A 19043-nucleotide genomic window follows, 5' to 3' on the forward strand; every position below is an offset into this window, starting at 1 on the left:
AGGATTATTTATTGAGGTCACTGGACACAAGCAGAACCTGTAGCATACTCTATCCCGCCCCCCTCCTCCCCCCACCACACAAATTAAATGCACCCTGTGCTGCCTAGCATCACTTCAGCATGTCTCCCTAGTCATGGTCTGAGTTATGGAAAAGAGTATTACACTACATCAGATCCCTGTCTGATATTCACCAAGCCCTCCCTGCTCTAAACTCTTCTTATGACCCTTGCTTGCCCTTCTACTCTACCTTTCTCCCCACCTGGAATTTATTCTGGTCTCTACATGGAATTTCCACACTTTGCCTTCTGTTTGCAGTACAGTGACTTTTATATTGCTCTACAGCATTGAAAACACCCTTGATAGTTTTAAAAAACGAAAGGCTGTGCATCCCTCTGTGTATGAAATAACCAAGAAGATGAAGACAGTTAAAGTGCAAAGTACTATGTTAGGGATATTATAAATAATTATTCTATTATTCCAATTTTTTGGGGTATTGGGGAAGAAGCCCTACCATGCCATCACTTGTAGTGCAAAGCCTGCTTCTTTATTTTTCAGCACAATCAACAAGCATGCATTCAATAATCAGACTTACAAGATATAGTACAAAGTTTCATACATATAACAATTGTTTATCTTTCAAGGTTTAAAATGGACAGGTGAAGTAATGTAAATACAGTGTTATGGGCTTCTTTTTTTAAATGGAGGGAAATAGAATTTTTTATGGTTTATCAAATATTTTAAACTTTGAAACGTTTTGGGAGAAGGAAGAGTGATAGGTGATTCAATGGGAGCCATTTGGAGACTACTGACACATATTTTATTTTCATGATAAGAACAGGGTTGTCAGTATTTGCAGTAAAGCTGACTTGTTGGTCCCTTCTTTCTATCTCAAAATTAAGCTACCAGATGGTGGTCTAGGATGCAAGAGATTATGGGCACTACAACTGCTGATTTGATAATACCCCCCTTCTCCCACCAATGATGTTGTACAGGATGCAGGTAGCATGACCAGCTACTGTATATTAACCTCATCCAATGTTCTAACAGTTGGGGATCGGGAATTGAGGATCCTGGGCAAAAAACTGAGCACAAATAAATTGCTTGAGGCATCTTTTAACACTCAGTGATATCACATACTGAGCATGTAATGTGAAAACAACAAATATGAGGGTAATTAAGGCTTAACACATAGTTTGGGAGGTTGCAATTAGAAGTTTTGGATGTTAATCTGAAAACTGTAGCCTCTATGTATAAACTGACCTGTTCCAACTGGGAATATCATCCCAATCCACTTGGATCGAACCACATTCTCATAGGAGATGTCTATACTACAACTGTGAGCATGCCTCCCAGCCCAAGACTTGTGCTAACTTGAGCTAGCCATGTAGACGTTCCAGCAGAGGTGCTGGTTTGGGCGGTCAGGTGATCTTGGATTTGGGCAGCTAGTCTGTGCTGCCCTCTATGCTGCAGTATCCACACTACTATATTTGGTGTGTTAGCTTGAGTAGAGCTACCATAAGTCTGTGTACCAGGTTGGAAGGCTGTCTCTTAGGGTATGTCTTCACTAGCAGGGCTTTAATGTGGCTGCATAATCATGGCACCAGCTCTCTCCCAGCGCTATAAAAAACCCACCCCCACAAGGGGAGTAGCTACCAGCACTGGGAGCGCAGCTACCAGCACTGGTGAATGTTCAAAACTGCCACTTCACAGCGCTGAAACTTGCAGCACTCAGAGGGATGTTTTTTCACACTCCTGAGCGAGAAAGTTGCAGTGCTGTAAAGTGGCAGTGTAGACAAGGCCTTAGTGATGAGTTTTTGACCATGGTGCTTTTAAAAATATACCATTACTAGGACCCACATCCCCTGTACAAGAAACCAACTTAGGTAGACAGGAAGGAACAAGAGTCTTTCTGTCAAATGTTAAGATTATAGTACCATAGGCTACTGTTGTTTCTGCTCAGGTACAACCACCACAAGGCTTTGCCTGCTGTTCTTTGCATGATTGTGACCTTTCCACATTGATACAGTCAATTAAAACTTAATCTGATTCATGCTAAATGTTTCTATTACACAGGGGTGAATGTTAAATGTGTCTCCTACAGGTTCGGATCGCAGCTTCCCCCCCCCCCCCCCCGCCTCAGTGGAAGGGGTGGGCCTGGGGGGATCAGCATCCCCCAGCCAGCCCACCCGCGCTGGCTGGAGCCCTGCGGGGGGGGGAGTGGCACCAATGGGGGGGGCGGGGCGCAAAAGGAGCAGCGACTTTAAAGCGCTTTAAAGTCAGCGGTACGGACCGGTACAGGCGGCCACTTTTTACTGGTACGCTGTACCAGCCCGTACCACCTTACTTTCACCTCTGCTATTACAGCTAATCAATGAATGTATGCGTTTAGGACAGGAAACAATCATCAGTTTTTATTTCCTGTCTTGCCTTATTTCAAATCTCTTTAGAAAATCCATGTCACTACCAATCTTTTTATTAATTTTTATTTCTGATCCAAAATATTTTTGGTCTTCTTTCCTGCCTTCATACTCTGTGGAGCACAATCTCAAAGACACATAATAATGCATTTATTAAAAGTTGCCGGGGAGGATACAAAATAAGCTTGCTTCAAAAAACTCACATAACATCTGCTATTTTAAATTATTTTCCTCACAGTGGTTATGCCACTAACTACAGCTGGAAAATTTCGGTCTCTCTCTTATTTTGGTGACCAATGACACTCAATATTATAAAACCAAATTCTGAATTGAAATGCATAGTTTCTGAAGATTGTGCCACCCTAACACTAATCTGTGCCAGTGATCCAGTTATTTAAAGGTGAAATGTTCCTTATTCCATTATCAATCCCTTCCCCTACTGTATACATGATATCTATTCATAGTCAGGTGTTTTTGCATCATAAGTGAGGGGTTATATTCCCAGATGTAAGTTTTGAAAAATTAATGTAATGCTAAACTAGTATAAAACTAGTATAGAAAATAACATCCATTTTATTGTACTGTTACTGATAGACAAAGTATCATGAGATAGTAGAATAAGAAAGCTAGAAACGTAATTCTAATATAAAAAATAGTGCCATATTTTTACTTTTTCCCCCTAAAATAAAATGTTTCACCTGGTTAAAGTCTGCTTGGTTCCAGTTAGATGTCTAAAAGCTTCCCAGGGTGCTGTTCTGCAAAGATCACATGAAGTTCATCAATTCAGAAATGCTATTATCTTTCAACATGTTTGTTCTATAACAAGTTCTAGTAGCAGACTGTATTTATTACTAGGTTAGAAATAGATAAAAATGGTCAGCTTTTTAAATCTGGTACAAAATAAGGCTTCTAGTTTAAAAAAAAAACAAAAACAAAACAAAACAAAACATGCTCAACTTTACTCATTTGAGTAGTCCCATTTAGTACAATGAAGGTTACTCACATCTCACATGCTTAAATCTAATATACTCATATAGAGGCCCAATGCAATTCACACTGATGTCAATGGAAAGACTCCCATTAACTTCAATGGTAGTTTGATCTGATTCCATATTGTTTAAAAAACTTTATAGAGAAATCAGAAATGAAGATGAGTTTCATTTACATATATGTATGTTTAAAACCTATATTATTTTTCTGTGGAAACATTATTACTAAGCTAGTGCAATACAACTTATTTTGATGCATGCAACTAGCTGCAACATGCTTATTTTGCTGCATGCAACTAGTTGTATTCATAACAGGTGTCAAACTATTTAATATTCATAGCAAATTTAATCCTTTTCTTTCTGTTCACAATCCAATTTTGGTATGTACAAGGGTTAAAGCTGTTCACCAGATAGTGTGATAGACAGTTGAGACTAAATTGTTTTAGTCTGTGGGTTGCTCATGAACTGTTTGGATTCAGCTGTTCCCTAGGCATTATCCCTGGCTGTGTAAGTGGTCACATGAGTCACCTGGAGTGAAATCCTAGCTCTGAAGTCAATGGGAGTTTTGATATGGAATTCAGTGAAGCCAAGATTTCACCCATGGTATTGTTTCTGCTCCCTGACCTAAATGAATAAGACTTATTAACAAATGGAGAATGACCAATAGCAATTCAAAAATACTCTTGTCAATACATTAATCTTTGTTTGCATGCAAAATGGTACTAAGAAAGAGCAGCCTTACATTGTGACAACAAAGGCAATCATTTGAATTTGTACATGGGCAAAATGAAAAGCAGAATGTAATTGGAAAGATGTTTAAAAATGATATTTCAGGATTTGACCAGCTCCTTTATTTATTGACTCCAAACACAAAATAAATTGCTGTTCATGCTCTTTGTTGATCTTACCTGCAGTACTTCTGCTAAGTCTTCCTTGTATTATGGCTATATTCTGCTTTTTTTTCCTTTCCCCTCACCTCCAAGCATTATTGGGTTAACAAAGGGATGAAACTGACCACTTGGACTTTGTATTGGGGCTGTTTGCAGTGTCTGTTAGTGGGACATCAGAGGGAGGCTGTGCTTCAGCCCAGGTTAGGCAGGTGCAGAGGGCAGCAGTGGGGACAGAACTGAGGAAGGGTACATCTTCACATGGATCAAATGTAAAAGACATATAAGTTTCTTTTTTGGCTACTGCTGTAACACGTAGGTAGTGCCTCACTTCCTCATGCCCCTGCTTCCTTCCCAAGCTTCCCACCCCTCCATGTGCACATCTTTCACTTGAACAGTCTTATTATTGGGCTTTATGCAGGTGAAGTTAATTTCAGTAAATTTGTCTAGAATCTAAACTGAAGTTACCAAACTTGTATTATTTGTGACCTGTCAGACATAGGCCTTTTATCAGCCTAATACTGGATTTATTATTCAGGAAAACTTCCTATTGATTTCAACTGGATGGGCTTCAAAAGTATGACTGCTGAAGCCTATTACATATTGCAGATCATTACATGATATAGCTCTCTATCCATGTCCATAATTCTGGGGATTTAAACTCCAATATAATAAAGTTTAGTTTTTGGGCTGTGGTAATAACACAGAATATTGAAACAGGAACCAGCTGCACAGGAAAAAGCTCATTTGAATACCAACACTCAAACAAATCTTATCTTTTAAAATGGTTTGGAATGAAAGACAATTTGATAAAGAAAACAGTGCAAATTTTAGAAATCGTAGAAACTCAGCTACGAGAGTATCTGCCCCCCCCCCCCCCATTTTTTGTTACATCTATTGATATTTGGCTTAGAGCAAAGCATTTTTTTAAGTATTTTATGCAAAAAATATAATTTCCACTGGTTCTTTGTTACTTACACTAATTTGTTCAAATAAAATTAAAAGTTCAACTGAATCACTTCTAGTCTATTTACAATTCAAGATACTGTAAGTATTAGCAGTCATTTTTACCATTATCAGATTTAACCAAGCATCCAAAAAGGCAAAATCCTAAGAGTCCACTGAATTCTATGTTAAGCAATTTCATAAAATTTGGCAGTCCAATAGTTACCTCTAGATGGAGCTAAAAAACTACAACCAATTCTTGTAAACAGAGGCTTCCTATTGTAGGGAAGACAATGAAGCACAGTTACTTTACTAATACTAAGGTGCAACACAATGAACATAAGTTTTTAGTAGGGCTGTCAATTAATCGCAGTTAACGCAAGTGATTATCTCAAAAAAAATCATGATTAAAAAAATTAATCGTGATTAATTGCAATATTAATCGCACTGTTAAACAGGAGAATACCAATTAAAATGTATTAATTTTGGGTGTTTTTCTACATTTTCATATATATATCTTGTATTCTGTGTTATCACTGAAATAAAAGTGTATATTTTGATTACAAATACTTGCACTATAAAAATGATAAACAGAAGAAATAGTATTTTTCAATTCACCACATACAAGTACTGTAATGCAATCTCTTTGTCCTGAAAGTGCAATTTACAAATGTAGATTTTTTTTTGTTACGTAACTGCACTCAGAAACAAAACAATGTAAAACTTCAGAGCCTAAAAGTCCACTCAGTCCAACATGAAGCAGACACCAAGTGTGGAAGTTTCAGTCAGAATGGCTACTCCTTTACTTTCTTCCTGTCCCACAGTCTGGCTTTTGTTCCTCTCTATTCAAATTAGATGGCTTCCTCTTTCATGCTGTCTGTGTGACAGCAGAGGTGTCATGGAAAGCACAAGAGAGAGAGGTTCCCTGCTCTCAGTTCTGGTGGATGGTCTCACCCCAACCCAGAGCATCTGGATGTAGTCATTACTGGAAAAGTCCTTCCTTCTGAACTCCTGTAGCCTTGGGCTGCAGCATGCTCAGTTGCTCTCTGAGGATGGTGCATGCACAGATGAGTCACAGGTGGAAGCAATGAGGGAATGAGGCATACTCAGTTGCCCTGTGACAATGGGAATGACACATGCACAGCTTGGTCACCATGAGGGACTGAGAGTGACTGGAACATGCTGAGGTGAAGACAGAATTTTCTGAGATTTTAGTTGTTAAACTCTAAGTCTCTACTAAAGATAATGTGCATACTCTCTTTTGAAGCTTATAACTTGGCCAAATTTGGGTGGAGTTTCACAGGGATGGTAAAAGGCATGTCTCTGACACAAAGGCTTTGCCCCAGCCAAATGTTAAGTCCCTGATCACCTGGGGTAGGTTTGTTTTTTTTTTGGTTGCTCAAGATAATGTAACATGGGTATATATATATATATATATATATATATATATATATATATATATATATATATATATCTTTTCCCCCCCTAGCATGAGTCTTGGAAATAGCTGTACTATTTTGGCTGAAGTTAAAAAATCAACATGAAACAGACACCAAGTATGGAAGTTTCAGTCAGAATGGCTAAAATTTGGCAAAATTATAAAGAATTGAAAACAGGGTCTTATGGTGGGAAGTATGGGCCAACCTTACCTGCCCCACCTATATTTATAGGCTTGCAATAGTGAGACTATAGTTCAGGTTTTCAGAACTTTCTGTTTTACAGGGTCTATACCTCAGTGTCTCATATTTTCAGAACTTTTCTTTCAATAAACATGCCATGGAGAATTTAAACCAAATTCAGACACTCATTAACTTGTGTGTGAAATGGTCTCCAATATGGATTTTGTGGTGTTGGTATTTTTAGTAAATTTGGTCCAACTGGAACATTGGGAGGGATTGTTATTTTGTGGGGAGTGGGTTATGTCTCCCCTCCCCTCCCCCTTTTGACATTTGCTGCCACCTGAACAGTAACATTGTGACATCGGAGATAATCAGCCACTCATCACTCACTCCCTCCTGTTTGTTCACATTCTTGTGTGGTGGTAGGGGGGGGGGGGGGTCACTGTTGTCCTGGCAATGGCTGCCTGTGACAACTGATTTCCCTCAGACCACCGTGATGTCATTACAGAAAAGAGTGCAGCTCCTCCTGGGAATGAGAGCAGATCGGTTTTGGATAAATTTCTGCTTTGCTCTAGTGGGTTTCTATTGGATAAATTACACAGATTCTTTTTCAAAAAGGGTTACACGAAAATAAGATACAAGGAGCTGCAGTGTTGTCCTCTCTGTTGTTTATCTGCATCTTACAAAGTGGGGGCTATCGCTTTTGAAATATTTACCTTTTAAAAAAGGTGGGAAATTTATAACTGAGTCCCAGCTCAGTTCTCTGTTACACAGTTAGAAAAATGTCATTTAGAAACTGTAGTAAAACTTTTTGTTTGAATAGTTTATTTTCTTTATTTTCAATGTATGGGTGCATATGGCACTAACAGTAGCAATAAGATGCTACTGATGTTTTAATAATAAGATGCATATGTTTTACTCAATGTACAAGTGCTTTATTTATACAGCACATATATAAAAAGTTTCTTTCTATTAAAAAAAAAAAAACCAGAAGGAAACTCACAAACAGACTACTTCATTTAACATTAGTTAACATTGCTCCCCTCAGTAAGCTAAACCATAACATACAAAGTTAAGGATTAAAAGGTTGCAAAGTAAAGCATGATCAAAGTTAGGAAATGCAAGAGTGAACCTTGCCTGTGCAACCTTACATCAATCCCCTGGTGTATAAGAACTACAATACAGTTTTTAATAACATGTTCCCAATTTTTTATTTTTGTTTTTTGTATACAGAAAGCTTACCTCATTCAGTGCACAAGACCAATCTATTCTGGGGATGAATCAATGTTGTGTAGTGAATGGGCCTGTTGTCTATAGGACCCCTGCCTCATTTTGTTGCAGAAGTTGGAAGACTTGTAGCAAATGAGGCAGGGGATGCAGGAAGGGAAAGGAGAGTCTCATAGTTAAGTCATCTGAAAGCTGCCTTGGAGACTTGGCTTCTAATCCTGTATGAGTTCCTGTGAGATGCTGGGTAATTCATTTACAGCAAATTTTTCACAGATAATCAATGCTATGTATAGTTAAAGGCTAAATTATAGTTGCATGATCAAAGTTCCTTCTGGCATTTCTTCATTTAAGAGTGCTTGACTTTGCAACCCTTTAATCCTTTCTAATCCTTAACTTTGTATTTCCTATTTTTTATGCTTTAGTTAATTGATAAGAGCAACTTTTAATCTTAAATAAAGATTATTTTGTTTGTGAATAACAAATCTAATTCAAATCTAATTTTATTACATTTAGGCGAGATTCTCAGATGGCATAAATCAGCATATCTTCACTTACTCTATTTTGCTAAACCAATTAACACCAGCTGGTCATCTGGTCCATAATTCTTTTTCTGTTTCATTTAAAACAAGCACATGTTGACACAGGATGGTATCCTTATTAAACACATTTCATGTGGCTTTATACTCAGGAGATAGTGGGCAAGTCATTTTGTTTAACTAAGACATTATTCCAAAAATTGCAACAGTATTATAGAATATGAAATATGTACAAGGCTTACAGTTATAGCTTCTAATACAGGATAGCCTGTCTCTTGAAGACACTGTTTTATTTATTTGCTTTACATGAGATTTAGTTCTTGTTTTCTGTGGAATTAATGTGACCAAATGTGGTATGAAAAAAAGGTAAGATCTTGTACATTTCCCTTTCATTTTCTTCCTTTTGTTTTAATTGCCACAGAACTCTCTTTTGCTGTCCTTCCCAAAATACTGGGGAACTGACATCTAGGTAAATGCATACACTGTAAAAGTTGGGCTATGAATAATTAGAGTTCAAACTGATTGCCACGTTTGGGGTTGGGAAAAAATTTTTCCCCAGGTCAGATTAGCATGGGACCTGAAGGTGATTTTGCCTTCTATAGCATGGAGAGTGGATCTCCTGCTATGATCATGTGGTCATATCTCAGAGAATCAATTACAGCCATTGCTTGGGCATTGGTGGATCTCAGCCTCTCCTGTTCTCTGTCTAGGGCACACAACAATCTAGTCTCCTGAGGATTGAAATGCTTTAGTCTCATCCAAATTATTGGGTGCAATATAGAAGTGACTGGGTAAAATCAGATTATATGATCTAATGATCCTTTTTGGCTTTAAACTCTGAACTCTATAAAGAACCAAATTAGCCAAGCCCGGTTGGCAGAACAGGTACTAGGAGACTAGCACTTTGTCTAGGTTTAATTCTGTTATTTTTTAAATCCCTTTTTCCATCTGAAGGAGAATAATAAACTGAACTTCTTTTACCCTATTTAGACTGGAGCATTTGTTTTTTTGTTAGAAAGCCAACCCACCCACTTGGTTTCCATAGCAGCTGCATGTCAAAAAGACAACTCATAATGTAAATACTTCTTGGAATGCCATCTCTAAATTCATACCATGGTTAGACCCAAACCAAGAAGGTTGTGGTAACATATAAACCAGGATTAGATTTAGGGTAGAATTCAAATTTAAGGCCTAATTGGGGCTAGGTTTTTTTATTCAGAGGTTCTAAACATCATGGATTCAGAACTAACATATCAGGAGTTCAATTAAAACAAGCTCAGTGTTGTCCGATCAGCCTACTAGCATGGTGGAAGCACTATGAAATCAGCATTTTCTACTAGAACGTGGACACATTTGAATAAGAATGAGAAAGTAGGATCTCATTTTCTAACAGATCCAAAGCCCATTCAGTGAAAAGACTCCCATTGACTTCAGCAGAGTTTGGATCAATTATTAACATTTAACTTTTCTTGTCCTTTACATTTTAAAAAGAAATTTGCAAAATTTCACGGAAGTAATAGTGTGTCATAGCGCTCATGTGAAATTTTTCTATGGAACAGTTTTGTCAAAATTGAAATGTTCCTCAGGAATGTGTCTATTTTGATTAAATTTGTTTGATGGAAAAGAGGTGAAGTGAATTGTTTTGACTTTCTCATTTCAATAAGGTAAAAACATTTCATTTTGACTTTTTTATAAAATCTTTCCACAGCTAGTTTCTCGTGAGTTTCTGCATGTTTTCTATATTGAGGATACAAAACGTAACTAGCAATTACTAATGTGAGTAGAAATTTCCTTCTTCCCAGTAATCAGCACTGACAATTTTCAAAGTGAGGAACCAGACCATAAATCAGTTACTTTAACGTCCCTTCTTTCACCAGTTAATTCAGGGAGCTCGCCAAAAATAGTAGAAATTCTCACATTCTGTCATATTAACTTTATATCATGGTATAGAAGAAAAATCAATATAGAAAACATTACTTTGTATAAATGGAGAACCTGCATGAGTTGGAAATATAATGCTAAAATGCTGAAGTGCCATGGGGGGGGGGGGAATCTTTCATGTGTTAATTGGCTGGTGAAGAACCTGCTGTGCCATCTGTTAAAAATGCTGCTACTTTTTCATGTACATATGACATTGAAGTGTTTTGGGTTTTTTTAGCCTCTGAATTGCTAATGAAGCAAATATATTCTTCACGGTTCTTGGGAGGCATACAAACTATTCCATTGTGTTCTTATTAGCAGATTCTAGCATAGTAGACTCAACTAAAATCTTTACACTTGCTGTTCTCGGAAGTTAAAGTTCTTGCAGTAAATGTGGTATTCCCCAACCTCAGCATAGGGGAATACTCCAAATGCCTTACTCAAGGTTAAATGCCACTGCATGGTAAATGTCAAGATTTTAGGAGTGTCCATGGCAGCTTCATGAAATATATATTTATTGTAAAATCCTAATTCCTTGTAATACAAGCATGCACCTGTATAGCCATATACTGGGATTTACTCTCAAAATTGCCTCTCTGTTGGTACTATTTTCTCAAGAATTCCTTAGTATTTTAAAAATTAACTATGAAAAGAAATCGCACTGGGTGTTCTGTCCTTACTTTGATATCCAAGTCCACTGGCATTTTCAAAGAGCCCAAAGAAGTTCGTGCTGACTCTTACTGGAAATTCAGTGCCTACATCTTTTCAGCTGTTCTGAAAATTCCAACCACAACCTATAGCATTAATGGGTGCTACCTTCATTTAAACAGTTAGGGCAGATCCTCAGCTGGTTTAAACAGAGTTAGCTCTGTTGAAGTCAATAAAACTAAAATGATTGTACCAGCTAATGCTCTGGTCCTCAGAGCTAGACAGTGTGAAAGCATAATGGTATTTCTCACTTGGTCCTCTGCATTCGAACTGAGCGCAATGGAAGTCCTTGGACTTGGAATCCAGAGACTGCACAGATCCAGTACCAGAACTGGCTCTCACCTGTGCAAAGTGGAAGCAGTAGTGCTGTGGTCCCGTTCCTTGCAGTAGCCAGCAGGGAGGCAGAAGGGAGCAGATACTGTCCAGAATGGGAACAATTTTCCTCATTCTCCAGAATTTTGAGAGGCATTTTGCTGCCTTGAGTCACTGGCTGTAATTTTCAAAAGTAGCCATTGATTGTGGGTGCCTTCATTTATTGGGCCCATTTTTTAGAACAGATTTGATCTGATTTTTTTAGAAGAGCGCCCAGCTGTCACATTGACCACAGTTTGAGTCATGGGTGTCTTTCACCTCTAAAAATCAGGTACTTGGTGAATAAAGTTGAGCTCAAAGGCCACTTTGGAAAAATCTAGGCCACAAAGCCTCTCATAGCTCTCACTGGGCTTCTGTGATTCACTGATGCAATGTAATCCTGCACTATTTCTAATGTGGGGTTGTGGCTATGTTCCCCAGCCACCCCTTAACTTATAACTCTGTTTCCTTCTGAAAAATATAAGCACTGGGGACTAAATCCTGCAGGATTTATTGTCAAGAAAAGTACAATTGCACTCAATAAGCAGGATTTCAATGTATGTGTATCAAAACTACAGCTATACTGTGGGGGAAATGTTCACTATTTCCCCACATCTGTAATGTAATATAAATAGAGCCATTGAATTCAGTGAGGTTGAACAGTGGTGTCTTGGGATAGACTCTTCCCTTGTGTTCCAAAGTACCTCTGATATCAGTCTCATTTTTTTTAAAGGGTTGTGTACTTACTGTCCTCTAGAGGTATGAACCAGCAGGGTGATTAGCGTAGAAGTAGCTGGGCAGATACAGTTTAAAGCTAGCATAGCATATTTGAACTCCTCTTCACATACAACGTGATCTGTATAAAAGAAGACATAATGCAGGATCAGTGCTTTATAAATAGAAAGACTTTATTTTGGGCTGGACTGTCATTTTACAATATGCCCCAAACAAGGGGCAAAATTGAGTTGCTGTGCTCCAGGAATAGCCTGAGAAGCAGACTGACACAGAGAGACACCCCCCATCCTATGGCTGTAGGGAGAAAGTAAACTTTGTCAGGCATAGCCCTTGTGCAGCACACGTCATGTACTTGGGGACAGCTAACCTGTCCTGCCACTTGTCTTGCTGAGGCTAAACTTTATTTTTAGTGTACTAGATCAAATAGAGCAAATGGAAGTATGTCTCCTTGAGCTGGGAATCACACCCCCAGCTTGAAGTGTAGACATGCCATAGTGGGCTGCTGTAGCTAACCTGCCTGGCAACATGTGTGAAATATTACCTCAAAACCGGTAGATGACATCTGGGTTAGAGGTAGATGTTTTCTACCAAACTTGTAGTGAATTGGACAAGGGTTTCCCAAGTTACAACAAACTAAAACCAGAGCTCAAAAATTCATACCGCATTTGACACTCTGGAGTGAAGAAAGAAAAGAAGCGAGGAGGGGATTACAAGTAATTTACTGGATTGACCTATATTCCAAGACTGCAAACGCACGTGCACGTACTTAATGTTAAATATGTGAGTTTTCCCATTTATTTTAGTTTAGATGACAGGTGCTTAAAGTTAGGATTTGTGGTTGAGTGCTTTCCAGAACTGGAGGTGCTGTGAAGAGAAAAGAATAAGGAGAGCACTCTTAGATGTCACTTTAACATTTCTACTTTAACACTGAGGGTCTAAGAAAGGATAAGTACTGTAGGCTATTGTGACTTAATTAAGCTCTTTGTAGACTTAGAAGTTTGAAGAGTTTTTGAAAGATAAATACACAAGTGAGGTTTTCAAAGCTCTCTCCAATATAGCACACTATGGTAAAAGAAAAAAAATCTGAGTTATTGTCCTCCTTCTTGGTCGGGAGCCATTGAAGTGCTATATCTGAAAACCTTGGAAGTGAAGAGAGAGAAGAATATGTTTTCACATATGAACTGCATGTTAGTTGTGGAATAGTTCTGCTGTTTTCCTTGAGGTATATCTCAGACACAACATCACAAGTTACAAAATTATTTCCTGATAGAAAGCTGAAACCAAAATATCTCTAGTACATATAAGAAACTGTAAAATGGTGAAAACTCTCAACTCAGTTACTTAGACACTGTCAACTTGACTCTTCTGAAACTGATAAATTTAAAATTATTACTGTTTCTGGTAGCATAGCTTTTAAATAATGTATCCTGATTTTAAAAACTTTAAAAATGAGTAATTTTCCATTCCCCTTTTGACATATATAAGCAAAGGAGACATTGATTAACAAAGGGCAGATTCTGCAGACATTTGGGCACATGGTTGCCTTTATGCATGTGAATAATCCATTGAGCTCAATGAGAGGACTCATATGTGGAAAGGTAAGCATGTGCCTATGTTTTTGCAGAAATCAGCATGGCTGACTATGCAAGGAAAGAGTGAAACTGACAATACACAAAGTGCTGTCAAATGTAGGAAGAAACTGAAAGAAATTAAAATATTTTTCCCAATAACTTCTTCCAGTCATAGAAATCCTATGTGCTATTTGTAGAGTATAGTAGATATAAACCTTTCAGAAAGAAATGAGATTTTTTTTTCAAGTTGATCTTGTGGCTTTTAATGAACCTGAAAAAACTCTACCATTTGGATTCGAAACTAAAGATTTTGCTAAGAGCATGCAGGGCAAGACATGGTCTACAGTTCAGATAGGATATACTGAAGTCCATGAAAATGATTCAGTAACATGACAGAGGGTTATGGAAAGGAATATTGACTTCCTGACACTGAGCAAGTGAATATTAGCTCCTGCATTTTCAGACTTGTATAGGACTTTGCTACACAACTTCCACTGACCTAAATGCTTTGCCAAGCTTCCTATTTATGAAGATGCTATTCTACTGCATCAAACATTTTTTAAAATAAAAAACAAGAAAAAAAAACTATAGAAATACAATGTCAAATAATTTCAGACTCTGTGCTTTGAAGCGTGCATGGGGGCAAATGAGCATTGTGATCTGATGTATAAAAGGAAATGAGGATTAGTGGAATACAAATATGAAGTAAATCGTATTCAATCTCAAAGTAGTGCTATATTCTTTAGCATATGTTATGGGGTGGATAAAAAGAGAGAGCTGTCAGTTTTTTGATAGTGTTGTTTGAGAAAATTGAACAAAACAGACCGATGTGAAATAATATCTTCAATCATTCTTGTTCTGAAGTTTTATGTAGGGAATATTCTCCTGTGGTTAAAGTAGGGGATGGGGAGTCATGACTCTCTAGAATATTCACAGCTCTGCCACTGACTAACAGTGACCTTGGATAAGCCACTTAAGCTTTCTGTGCCTCTATGCATTGGTAAAATAGGGATGATAATCACCTACCTACTTCATAAGATGTTTTTGAAGTTTCACAAATTCTTATTTATAAAGTAATTTGATAACATCAGATGAAAGATTATACAGAAGCATAATTAGCACCATTGTTCTCATTCATTGTTCATAATTTCTCATTGCCAAACTACATAATAAAACCTCACTACTCCATTCCTCATCAACTTGATAAAAGAAACTAAAATGTTATGTAAAAACATGCACTTGCACAGAGCAACACTAAACTTTGGACTCCTGAATCTAGATTCTGAATCTAATATATTCTGACATAAAGCAAAGCCTGAGTCTAAAACAATCCCACATGTAGTTCAGTGGAAATGCTCAGGATTTACACCAGTAGTATGTGTTTTAAAGAGTCTAATGTGGACCTTTTTGCCATTTGCAGTTCATTTATGGAAATGATGCATAGCATGGTGGGGCAGGGTGGACTAGGTCTGGAGGCCTCACTGCCTTGCCTCACCCTGCCCTAGAACAGAGTAAGGAGAAGTCCTCCAGGCAGCCTAGAGTGGCTACAGAGGCGCAGCCAATCAGAGGGGCTGCTGGAGCAACCACTAAAGGGCCAGATAAAAGGCAAGGAGCAGAGCCTTCGGTTGCTGTGTGGAGCTTGATGAGGGAGGACTGGGTGCCTGGCTGGCTAGATGAGCAGCAGAACCATTGAAAAGTCAGTGCGGGCAGGCAGAGCATGGGGGACTGACCACAGAACATGGCCAGACCAGATGAGGGTACCGAGAGGGGCCCTGCTGGTCTGGTTGCAGACTGAGCCCGGGAGGGCTGCTGAAGAGGATGCCAGCTGAGGGTACCGAGATTGGCCCCAGATGGGTGGTTGAAAAAGGGAGTGCCTCTGGGAACAAACCTAAGAGCTATGGCCCCATAGCAGGGCCGTGATAAGAACCCAGAAAGGTTGGACAGTGTATGCAGCTCTGCCGGAGGGCTGAGTTGCTGAAGACCCACCGAGAGAACCATTGGCTGGGAGGTGCTCGAGAGAGGTGGGTGCCACCACGATGTAAGATCAAAACAACAAAAGCAGGCTCACACCCAGCCAACAGAAAGGGGCAGCCCGCAAGAGGTGTAAGCTCCCCCTGGAAAAGAACTGTTTGCAGGCATATCTGCCAGAGAAAGGGGGCACTCGTGAGAGGTGGGTACCAACCTCATTACACATGGTATAAAGATGGTTACACTAAACTACTTTCACCTGTTGTGGAGAAATGTGGGAGGAGTTGTGGGAAGATTTAAAGTTTGTATGAAAAATCTGCTGTCTTTAGTAGGAATGGCAGCATTATTTAGACTACCTTCCTTGTGCTCCTCCCTGTCCTCTCTCAGTTGAATTGGTGCTTCTTACATTCCTCTCTTCAGCTCCCCCTTTTCTGTGCTAAACAATCTGTTTTATATTATCAAAATAACTCTGTTGAATTATGCAAATGCTATTTTCTGTAGCTGTTTGGAACATGAGGATATGGACTATAATTTCAAGCTTGTCTTGGTATTGCACACTGATAGTGGAAAACTGAGTTTAATAATCCATTCACTTTATTAGAGGGACGGACTATTTTTCTCTATGCTTCTGGGCTAGATTATACCTGGCCCATGATGTGACTGTGCTGTGGAGGGGAAGGAAGGAAGGACTCTCCTCCTCTGTGAGGCCTGTGCTAAGGGGTTAGGCAGAATTGCAGGCTCTGTACTCTGGAAAGCACAGGTACTGCAGCCTCCCAGAGTGGGCAGGGAGAAGGAAAGGCCCTGGCACTCCTCACCCTCAGGCAGTGGAGCTGCCTGGCCATGTGAGTTAGGGAGGAATAGCCTGGATGAGGAGCTGAGCCCAACTCTGAACTTTCATCCCACAGGAAATCCTGATAGTTCAACTATTGTTTCATCCTGAATTGTGATGGCAGATAGCATATATGAAGAATTCATTGAATGAAATATTCAAAAAAGTATTAAAAATTGAAACCTCTCATTTTGAGCCATTTCAACATAAAACTGCATTTCCCTATGGCAACACCTGGCTTCCTGGAAGTTGTAGTTCACATTCCTGATGCTTCCATTCTTCTCTATGGGCCAGGATCCCTAGCTGAACTACTACTGCCATGATGCATCGACAGGTATGCCCCTGACACTTGGTCAGAGTAAAGACTGCATTGTTATGGGGGATGTAGTCCAGCCAAGCAGCCTGGCCCATAGGGAATGGGCATCAAGCATCCAGACTGTAATTCCTATGAGGCAATGTGTCACCACAGAAAAATACAGTTTAATGTTGAACTCACTCAAAACAAAACATTTTATGTTGGTCCAACAAACTAAAATGTTTCCATTCAGTCAAACCAACCTGAAATGAAATCTCTTCTTTTGGCTTTTCTGGCAGAAAATGTAAACATTTTGACAAAAAAAGAATTTTCCATTCTGCAAAATAATTTGATGTTTCAGAATTTTTCATTCCACATCAGACCAAAAATGAGACCATCTGAATCTTTTTTTGAGAGACCCACTCCAGTGGTTAGGGCACTCACTTGCAAAATGGGAGATCCAGCTGTGTTTTGCCTGATTCTGAACAGGGACTTGAGCCTGGTCCCCCAACATCCCAGGGTGAGTGCCAGGCTACGCAGTCTGTCGCCCAATATTTAATTATTTATACAAGCCGGAAGAGCTCCAAAAGGTGAGTCTGAGAAAGGGCTCCCACATCCCAGGTAAGTTCCCCACCACTAGCTTATTGGCTATTTTGGGCTCTCTCTCTGATCATAAATTCTATCCTGGACTAGATAAAACTTTTTGACAAATGACCATTTCCCAAATTGGACAAAAATGTCCCGACAAACTCTGGTGACAACCCGTTGCTGTGAGTTATACCAACTCTAATGTTCTTGAAAGAGAACATGCACTCAAAACACTACTATGTGGTTCCAGTGTCAGGTGTATGGGAATAATGTCCTAGATCTAGCACCACTTCTGAGGAAACTTTTTTGTAAGTTTTGTAAGTGAACGTGACCCATATTGGACCTGCAGTGAAAAAGTGAAAAATTGCCTATCTGCTACAGAGCTTCTGCTGCTCATTTTTATCTTATATTTGATAGATTAATCATCACATACACTCCATATCAATTTCAGTGAGTTTGGACTATGTTCCTTCCCAATAATCCACTGCAGCTTTAACATAAGACTTGGCCAATCCAAGGTAATTCAACATGGCATTTTGTATGGAGAGTGATAAAATGCTTCATTAGGCTGTATCTCTGATCACTGGAATGGTGATTACACATTTCTGAATAGGTAAAGGAGATTCATGTACTACTAAAAAGTGGATGCAAGATAAACACAAAAGCAGAAATGTTCAATTTACTGCACCCCTGAGCCACAGATATTGATGCTTTTCTGTCATGGATACATCTCACTTTCTTTTCAGATTTGAACTTAAATGAAGGATCAGTTGGGTGCATTAAAGGTAGTGGCCTGATATATCACAGTCTATGTCTGAGGGAGAAAGATAAATGGATTTTCTAGTTTATTATTGCTGTAGGAGGGGAAGAGGTTCACTTGGGAAATTAACAAACAGTATTTCAGGAGAGGATACAAAAAGGGTCAAGAGCAATGAAATAGAAAACCTTTCAGTAGCTGCATCTACATATTTTGCCTGCCCATGGATGTTAATAACTCTAATGTTACATGTGCAGCTGTTAGATTCATTGTAAGTATTGGGCTCTGATCCTACAAATTCATATGCCTGAGCAGACCCTTATACTGGACAGGTCTTCTTTGAAGTGTCACAGCCAAAATATGGAGAAGTATTCTACTTCTTTTACCATCAATAATTAATCATCTAAGCAATAATGGAGAGTGAGTTTTCAGTATTTTTGGAGTTAGCAAAGCAGTTGAAGCAATAACTAATCCTCGGTTTGAAGTATTTTATACAGTACTTTGTTTTCTTTTCTAAAGGTCAGAAACTGATTTACGTAACTTATGTATTCTGTGCTCATACGTAAAATTGTTACTGAAGATTTCTGGCACAGCAAAAATGCATAATATTGGTTCAGGAAACTTCCAAAAGAAAGGAGTCATCGTTTAAAGGAAGAAATATGGTACAATACCAGGCCAGATCAAATTTGAAAGAAGGTTTT

The 19043-nt window shown here is 38.8% G+C and overlaps 1 protein-coding gene across 8 annotated transcripts in view; it reads right to left on the reverse strand.

The window, feature by feature from the left end:
* The window catches only part of KCNT2 (potassium sodium-activated channel subfamily T member 2), a 296063-nt gene that overhangs the window by 91224 nt on the left and 185796 nt on the right, over positions 1-19043 (reverse strand). For 5 of the 8 annotated variants that reach the window (XM_048861563.2, XM_048861560.2, XM_048861557.2 and 2 more), the window contains exons 15-16: positions 12347-12455; positions 3116-3172 (exon numbers count right to left, since the gene is read on the reverse strand). In XM_048861563.2, coding sequence (XP_048717520.2) covers positions 3116-3172; positions 12347-12455 — 166 coding nt within the window. The remainder of the gene's footprint in view (positions 1-3115; positions 3173-12346; positions 12456-19043) is intronic. The other 3 variants (XM_048861559.2, XM_048861562.2, XM_048861561.2) reach the window with 1 other exon arrangement.

This window comes from Caretta caretta, chromosome 8 (assembly GCF_965140235.1).
Source record: "Caretta caretta isolate rCarCar2 chromosome 8, rCarCar1.hap1, whole genome shotgun sequence".
Taxonomy (NCBI): Eukaryota; Metazoa; Chordata; order Testudines; family Cheloniidae; genus Caretta; species Caretta caretta.